General features: G+C 38.9%; 1 protein-coding gene across 1 annotated transcript in view; it reads left to right on the top strand.

Annotated features, from left to right (window-relative positions):
* The window catches only part of LEPROT, a 6685-nt gene extending 985 nt beyond the window's left edge, over window positions 1-5700 (top strand). The window contains exons 2-4 of the mRNA XM_035891749.1: window positions 102-215; window positions 969-1155; window positions 2405-5700. Coding sequence (XP_035747642.1) covers window positions 102-215; window positions 969-1155; window positions 2405-2521 — 418 coding nt within the window. The 3' untranslated portion in view covers window positions 2522-5700. The remainder of the gene's footprint in view (window positions 1-101; window positions 216-968; window positions 1156-2404) is intronic.
* The last annotated feature ends 3502 nt before the right edge of the window (window positions 5701-9202 follow it).

Genomic DNA, 9202 nt, shown 5'->3' with positions numbered 1-9202 from the left:
AGCGGACCGGGTTGCGCTTCCACTTCCCAGGCACCGCCTCAGCGTGGGGGCGGGCGGGCAGGCGGGCGTGGCGGGAAGGGGGGTAACCGGTAACGGGTGAGGCGGCTCCCGCCTCACCGCCTGCCTTGTGCCGTTGCAGCTCTCGTGGCGCTGTCCTTCAGCGGAGCCATCGGGCTGACGTTTCTCATGCTGGGCTGTGCCCTGGAATACTACGGGTGAGCGGGCCGGCTTCGTTGCCAAAACTTCCCTTTCTTCGTATCTGTTAATTGAGGTGCTCGTCTCATCTAATGGAGCTGCTCGGCTCTACTCACCGCCCAGCAGTCACCTGCTTCCTGGCTCTTGACACATGGCAGTTTGCTAAATCCCGCCTCCTTAGCCAGTACTTGCATTGCCACTAAAAAATGACTGAAAACAGGTCTACACGATTCTTCCCCTTACTTCCCTGTTTCTTTAAACAACCCTCCTACCGCAAGACTTCAGCTTAAAATTACACTTAAAAATCCAGGTGAAGCTAACGAGAGCGCTCACAAAAAGATGAGCGTGCAAGGGTGTGCCTTCATGGTCAGCTTGTTTATACTCCAGGATCCTTCTGATGTGGGAAAGCTCTTGGTTCCTGTCCCGCTTGCACGCATTTCCTGTTCCCTGTGTGGTGACTCTGTGTTTTTGTGAGGTGGTGGTGTGAATTGAATGAGCAAGGTGATGCCAATTAAAATAAATGAAGGCTTGGCTGTGTTGAGAGAGCAGATCCTGCTCTACGTGGGGCTGTATGCGTGCTTGTGCCAGTATGTGGGGAAAGCGAAGTGAGATTGCCCTTGTGGGTGAAAGCTTGTGGTTAAATCACGTAATCTACTTTTCAAACCATAAAGTAGGATTGCAGCTATTGCAATTATTTTTTCTAAACAGAAGATACTTTTTATTAAAGCATCCATCTAAACTGATTGTGTATTTCCTTTTTCCCCCCTCCCCAGTGTATACTGGCCTCTGTTTGTCTTAATATTTTACTTCATCTGCCCTATTCCCCACTTCATTGCAAAAAGAGTAAGTGATGACAGTGATGCAGCCAGCAGTGCCTGCAGGGAACTGGCATATTTCTTCACAACTGGAATTGTTGTTTCTGCCTTTGGATTTCCTATAATCCTTGCACGGGTTGAAGCGGTAAGTTCTGCTTGCTAATTTTTATTATAAGACACCAGTTACTGAGTATAATCTTTAAGTGCACTGTTGCTGCTTGTAAATGCTGTCTTTAATTTCATTATTGTGCTATTTCTAGATTCCGATGAAAATAATCACTCTGCTGAAATTTTGTCTGTCACTGCTTCTTTTTGACCTGAACAAAGGGCCTGCACGACTGAAAAGTTTTTAGCTGGGTTTTTTTCCCAGATTCGTTTTGGTCCAATACAAGATACTATCTCCTCCTACATCTCAGGCCTCTTTGTGTTGTCAACTTTTGCTCTGCTTCTTGTACCACCTTCCCTATTTTTATCTCAGAATGTCTGCTTTCTCCATTTAGGATGCTGAAAACTTGGTGACTGGAGTGCATTATCAGTTAAAAGATAAAAGGCCAAACTTCCAGAGCTGCCCTTCAGGTTTTCAGAGCGTTTCCCAAACTCATGCTTTGTCCCCTCAAAGTCTGAGGAAATTCTGCTAGCTTCTTTTTTCTTTGCTTTCTGAACTGCTCTTCAGTGGTGAGATTTTTGTCTCATTTGTTTTGCAAGGCAAAGAACTTTTTCGTCCTGTCTTCCAAACTATTCAATGACGTTTTTATGTGTTGCATTGTTTTTCCCCTCCAGTCTTTCAGTATTACTTCAAACTTGTGTGCTGCTTAGTTTTAATTTATTTTTAACGCACAATGTCCCTGACACTGCATTTTTCAAGTTGTGGACCTGACAGTAAGCAGAACCAGAAGTGACCACCAGGGGGAACTCTAATTCATAGCTATATCTTTTAAGAGTAAATGTCTCTTACTTGATTAAACTTAGTCGGGCAGATCGTTAAAGAAAGCTATTTAGCTTTAAGACCACGTCCTGTTTTCCATGCTTGTTGCTGGCATTTATTTGAAAGGCGATCTTTTAGTTCGTTGCTTAGCAATTAAAGGAGAGCACTAGTTTCACCAGATTTTTCTATGACTTAGGTACATTTTAGTGATTTGTATGGCAAGGTAATTATTTTGTTCTAAAACATAGCATTATTAGTCTGTGTGTTGAAGTGTTGTATTAGTAATACGAGTGGTTGCTAATTGAATAATTAGTCACATAAATGGAATTATTTATTGCTTGTCTCTCTTCTTTATGCTTTTAGCACCTTTCTGTAGTATTTCATTTAGTTTATCTAATGCACATAAATAACTGGCCTTGAAAATATCTTATAAGAACTGCTTTGATTGTTTCATTTCCTTGCATTTCAGATCAAATGGGGAGCCTGTGGTCTGGTGCTGGCTGGCAATGCAGTCATTTTCCTTACTATTTTAGGCTTTTTTCTTGTGTTTGGTAGAGGAGATGACTTTAGCTGGGAACAGTGGTAGGACATCGCTCTGATGCTGGTAACCTTTTACAGCATGTATCACCATATGTATTCTCTGTGTGTGTATATGTGTATATATTATAAGTGTGTGTGCACGCCGAGATGTATGTATGTGTATTTGCATGTAGTTTTACGTTATCGGATCATAACATGCTTTTTTAAAATGCATTTCAGCCAAAGGGAGAAGGCCCTTGTGACAGCTGTCTTAATGTATTTAGTAAAAGCTGGAATCACTGTTGCAAATTTGTTCCCAAATAAGTTTACAAAATGTTTTACTCATTTTTTTTCACTATATATGCATTAACTTTTGTTTTAATCACAGTAGTGTCATTGATACACGTGATATTGGTCAGCATGCTTTTTTTTTTTTTTAACCATGTAATCAAAATAGGCTAATATAAAGATTATCCTACTTGGTATTGTTCAATTTGATCAATCTTTCTGCTTTGATTAGGGATGAATGAGTACTTTTCATTTGAGTAATTGTAATTTTAGTGTTTTTTCTTGATAACATAAAACCAAACAGGTTATGCTAACTCTTTTACTACCTAATGAAAGAGAAAGAAAATAACACTGGCTAAAAATCCTTCCTTCCACTTATATAGTTCATTTAAAAAATAATCTACCCCCCACCTTCCTTTCCAAGATACTCAGGCTTTGTCCCTATTCAACTTAACAACTGTGGATATATTTTGGGAATAATATACTTTAATGCCTCTTTAATGCTTAGAGCTGACATTACTTCTCTTATGAAGGTTCACAAAAGAGGAAAGTATGCTCAGGATACTTGCAATCACAATGTAGTGTATACAACTGTATTCTTACATGTGAAATGCCCGAATTGCAAAGAAGTGAGTGTTCTGCTGGGTAGGACTTGTTGTCTGTTCGGTTCTCATTGCTTTTAAAATACACTTATTCAACTACTATCTTTTTGTCTGTAAGAAGAGACTTTTATCTTAAAACACTATATTTTTAGATGGCATTAATCTAGTAAACATTCACATAATCACACTTACAAAAGTAAACTTTAGTACCGTTTTGACTTGCTAAATCCTGCAAATTGTGGAGGCATGTACTTTTGTAAAAATGCATTTTGTTACAAACCTAACTCCAGAAGACATTTCAGTAATCTGCAAAGGGGTAAAGGAAGAGACACCTTAATTTATTCTTTCATAGAAAAATGGACATAAAGGGGTTTCTGTTCTGTGAAGGAAGAAGCTGAATTCCTGCATAGGGTATGTTTTACTATTGCAGGTTCTTTAGACTAGCAGATTGCGAATGAGTATTTTATAGTTGCATGAGTTAGTTCACAGCTGACTGCTGTCACCCTGTATAGCTATGAGGGACATTATATAAGGAGGTAATAGAATCTACCCTGCAAGATGTGGCAGCTTCACCAATGCAGTGTGCTTTGCCCCCTAAGTTGTATGGAACTACTTATGCTGCACTCCAAACTCTCTCAGTACTCGTGTACTGCAAAATGGTGTCCTGTGGATTGCTGTGCAGAGCAAAGCTTCAGAAACTAATGAATGTTACATGAGCGCTCTGATACTGGGTCTTTTGTTCATGCTCAACGCCCTAGAAGAAGGGTACAGAAATCATTTTGTGGCCCAAGTAAGGGAATATCACCTAAGTAGGAATGGAGTATCATGTTTCAGGAAGGTTAATTACATGTTTTAAATTTAAACTTCACGTGTGTGTAAGGTCAGTGCTGAGGAATGCTGAGTAGCTGTATTTTATACTGAAGTGTGTCTAGGTTGCCATTCCCATAAAAGAAGAATTAACATTAAATGACAGGGGTTTTTCCTGGATGTTCATGCTTCATCAAAGACATAACAAGGAGTGTACTTGTAAAGATGCTGTGCATAAACAACTTCTCTTACAATGTCTTCTTCCTGACTTAGGTGAAATCTGTTGGACCCTACTGATTTGTAAAGGACTACTGGGGAAATTATTTGTTCTAATTATGAAGCAGGTTGTTTAGAGTAATCATAGTTTCCATGTGTAAGTCCTGCTTTGATTTTTGAAGAAGTTGCTTTTTTTATCCTATACCATGGCACTTTTCATTCAAATTGGTGAAGTAAAACAGCAAGAATAATACACAATTTAAGTGCCTGATCCTGTAAATACCTGAAGTCATTGCTAACAATACTATTGAAGTCCTGTTAGAGTACTGATGTGCTTGCAGGGTTAGGTTCTTGAGTATTGTTACTCCTTAGAATTTATGTACCAAAGGCTGCAGTAGAATTCTACAAAACGACTCAATTACTGATGAAATTTTGCTTTCAAGACAGTGGTGTGAAAACCAGCTGAGATTAATTTTTCTTTAAATTAGAGAATCATTATTGGTAGAATCTGTTCTAAGTCTATTGGTTAATAGTGTGCTTGTGACAGATTGGGATACAGGCAGTAAACATATGACAATCTAAAATGAAAAGGAGGACTAGAAAGTACAGTCTTGAAGAGAGGTTGCTTCTTTGACAAATTATTCTGTTGTACTGTATTTTTTTTTATATTACTGTGGTTGGTGGGTACCTCACCAAATGGCAGGTAAATGCTGAATGAAGAAAGTCAATGCTTTTTTTTCTTCTTTTCAAGCAGCTACATGCACTAATCTTTAATGTGAACTGCGTGCAGTTTTCACCATGGACTCTTATTTCAAAACGTTTAACTTCAAAAATTGTGTTTAACAGTGTCTAAATCATGGAAATCTTCCTTGACCTCTTTAGAAGTAAATCTGCTTGAATGAGTCTTCGATATCAAACAGTCAGGGTAAAAAAAAAAAAAAAAAAATTGAGTGCTTTTTTTATCAAGAGCTTCACTCATTCACACAAACCTGGTGCTTTGATGGCCAGTACTGGGCATACTGTCACTATCTACCAGTAGCAATTCACTGTGGTTTCTCTGAAATTGTTTTCCTATATGAAAGTGAATACTATGTATCCAAAGTGCCTTAATTTCAATACTACGCTGATTTTGTGAGTGCATATACATGGCAATATCGCTATGTTTCATAATCAGGTGAAAATCTGTTACTGCATTTTATAAAGCTTCCTTGTCAACTAATCATGTTTTCTGTAATCCGGAATGCAGTGCAGCTTTTGTAACTTTTGTAAACACTATTTTTATTTTCTGTGATTGCCAGGTTCTTGGGAGGATGAATTATTAAAACATGGAAATTAAAACATATTCTACTTTTCTTTTTGAATTGTCTAATAAAACTGACTTTTTCAATTGTCTAATAAACATATCTGATACTTAAGTATTTGTCTGTCTTAAATTTCAAGAGGTGACAACAGACTCTTGTGTGAGAGGAGAGACAAAAGAAACAACATATCCAGTGGTGCTTTCATAATGGTATTGTAGCTGTCAGGCATGGCCACGGTAGGAGGTTAACGAGCAGTTCAAGTGTCTCTTGTGCTGGTGTTGATAGTTCTTAATTGCTTTGTAGTTGAAATGGGGTCTTCAAGTGGATTCTCAGTATTGGACCCTTGGGGACTATTTTGCCAGGTGTTCTTTCTCCCAGAGCTCCTTCATATCTTTTTCTGGAGAGAGGTAGTAAGTGCATGTGATTCTTGGCTCTGCAGGGGATCTGGTACTTGGCTGCTTGGTCATCAGGAAGGTCAGTCAGTGCTGATGAGATGAAAACACAGGAGAACAAATTTCAGAAACTGCGATTTAATCGCAGTAGGTGAAATTACTGTTATGTCATGCATTACTTTAGAGGTTGTATTCAAATACGTAGGTAAATTATCATCGCTATCTCTTACATCCATGGTAAATCTGTAAGCTTTTTAAGGGCATTCAAAAAAAGATGGTATGTAAGGTAATACTTGACCTCTTCCACTTTCTTTGCTTCAAAAGAGTCTAGAGTGAGACACATTTGCTCTGTCAGCACTGATGGAACCAGGGATGCAGAAGGCATCAAAGCTCTTTTCTAGGTCAGTACACCTATAGTTAAGCTGGTGAATATATTAAGTGGGTGATTTTGATCCCACCAGGGCTTGTGAAAATGAAGCCTGCTCAGTTATTTTAATCAATTTGTGAAAGCACCCACCGTCAGAAGGCGGCTATAGCGTCAGTGTTCTGAACAGCTGATGCTTTATGTTTACAGCAATGATTTGAGCAACTAAGCTTTGGAGAAGGTGAGTATATTTGCGCTTTGAATCAGTTAGCTGTTGGCTTGCTTTGTTTCGCAAAATGAATGTTTGGGATTGCTGTTCTATATTGCCTAGTCCAATGCATGTATTGCATATAGAGTAGCTTCAGGCTCTAGGCTTGGTTCCTGAGCTCCGTTATTTAACCTAGTTCTGGATTTGCTAGTATTATCTGTATGGTATAACTTTTATTTCCTATCTCTCCCCCCCTTGTTCTTGTAGCTGCTTATTTTTGTACTTGACAGACCTGTTCCCTGTCAACTTATACTTAGCTGGAGGAAAAAAAATAAATATGCATAAGGGGTCAGGAGCAGGGAGTACTGGTCACAGTCTTGCACTGGTTTTGTAGTCTGTTCAGTCCTTTAAGAAAACTGATAGCCTTCTGAACTAGTTATGACCTTGGATAACTTTCTAAAATCTTTGAACAGACTTTAATTCCATAAAATGAATGTAAGCTCTTTAATACCTGGGAGTTAACCAAACAAACTTGTCCTAGGAAGCCACATGTAGATTTTTATTGTTAAACTGAAAATTATGTAAAGCCCTAAAATGATCTCTATAACCCTGACCTCAGTTGTTAACACAGCATGACTTTTAAGATACTACATCATTTACTCTGCAGGGATTGTTTCTGATCTACGGTAAAGGATGAAAAGACTATTTGATTAAGCTGGATGCACACCAGGTACTAATGACTAATTGATTTGTTTAAGTGGACCCTGCAAATACATGACCAGTATGTACTAGAGGGCTTTGCAGGGAAGTGTCTCTTGATAAAACATGTAAGGAAGCATTGACTGGTGAATTGTGATTAAATTTTAAAGATCAGCTGGACACTCTTAGAGAAACGTTTTCTCCAATGGCCTGTTCCTATATTTATCTCTTGAATTAATTGTTTAGCTTTTGCTCTTTATGTTGAGGTTTATTTCAGCTGTGTTTCTGGGTTATTTTCAAAAATTGGTTACAGTTGTTTATGCCCTATGACTAGCACTTCAGTTGGAGGTACTTCACTTATTTCTTTGGAATTACTAATTCCTATAGACTAGTTCTAGATTTTAACAAATATTCTGGATACTGCTTCTTTCTAATGACCTGTTTTAAATGGACGGGTTGATTGTTCCCTGCTTCCTCTCCCGCGAGGGTGATCATCCCTTGTCTGCCCACACAGATGGATTTCTTCTTGCTGGCCCTCAATGCTTGGAGGTTCTTGTGGCCATCTGTGAGGCAGATACTGCTGGGGAGAGCACAGTATTTATAAAAACATACTATTTCCCCCCCGAAAATCCTTAGATGATAGGAAGCAGATTGTTTTCAAAGTGAGACTAAGCCTATGGCTTTGTTTAATAAAGTAACTGTTGTGGTTTAACCCGGCAGGCAGGTGAACCCCATACAGCCGCTTGCTCACTCCCCCTGCTCAGTGGGATGGGGGGGAGAATGGGGAAAAAAGCAAAATCCATGGGTTGAGATAAAGACAGTAAACAGCAGACGAAAATAATAACAATAATAATGGTAAGAGAATATACAGAATATATAAAATAAGTGATGCACAACACAATTGCTCACCACTCGCTGACCGATGCCCAGCCTGTCCTGGAGCAGCAATTGCTGTTCCCCAGCCAACTCAGTTTATATACTGAGCTTGGTGTCGTATAGTATGGGATACCAGTTTGAGTCAGCTGTCCTGGCTGTGCTACCCATGCTACCAGCTTCTTGTGCACATGGCAGAGCATGGGAAGCTGAAAAAGTCCTTGACTGGTCTAGGCACTACTTAGCAACAACTAAAGCATCAGTGTGTTATCAACAGTCTTCTGGTACTGAATCCAAAACACAGCACTATGCCAGCTACTAGGAAGAAAATTAACTCTATTCCAGCTGAAACCAGGACAGTAATTTATGTATAATGAACATAATCTTGCAAAATAGCACATAATATAGTCTTGCTTTGGCATTTTTGTTTATAGGGAAGACTTCTTCCTGTGAAACATGCTTACAACATTGCTGTCTATTAAAATGAAGAATTTCAAGTACATAGTTAACAGACATCAGTCCTCCCAAGTGTTGGGATCTGAAACCCTTTGTTAGCTGTTTGCTTGCTAGCAGCTGAACTGGCATTCAGTGGTGGAAGTTGCCTGTGTTCTATTGTATTTTTAATTGCATGTTTTCTCAGGGAATGCTTATAAAATTAACTGCTCACTTTTGTAGAGTTTAAAAAAAACCAACCAAACACAAACCACATGCACGCACAAAACCCCCCCAAATCATATTCAAGTTCAAGTTGTATATAGTTCATTCAAAATCCTTAAGTAGATAATAGAGTGCTGAAGCTCAAAGAGAGCTTGAGGCAAAAAGGGATGTCTCCCATGTCCAGGAGGTCTGCTGAGGCTATCACTGTCTGTGAATTTTGGTTTTATCATCTGCTTTGAGCTTAATTTTCTGGCATACTGCCTAAGGTTCTTTCATTTTCTTGGTCAATATGAATAAATGACATGCTGCTTGAATGTTTTTGTTTGCTTGAGCATTTGGGG

This window comes from Egretta garzetta, unplaced genomic scaffold (genome assembly GCF_000687185.1).
Source record: "Egretta garzetta isolate BGI_Z169 unplaced genomic scaffold, ASM68718v1 scaffold163, whole genome shotgun sequence".
Taxonomy (NCBI): Eukaryota; Metazoa; Chordata; class Aves; order Pelecaniformes; family Ardeidae; genus Egretta; species Egretta garzetta.
The sequence above is the reverse complement of the archived record's forward strand: the minus strand, read 5'-3'. Positions and strand labels throughout refer to the sequence as shown.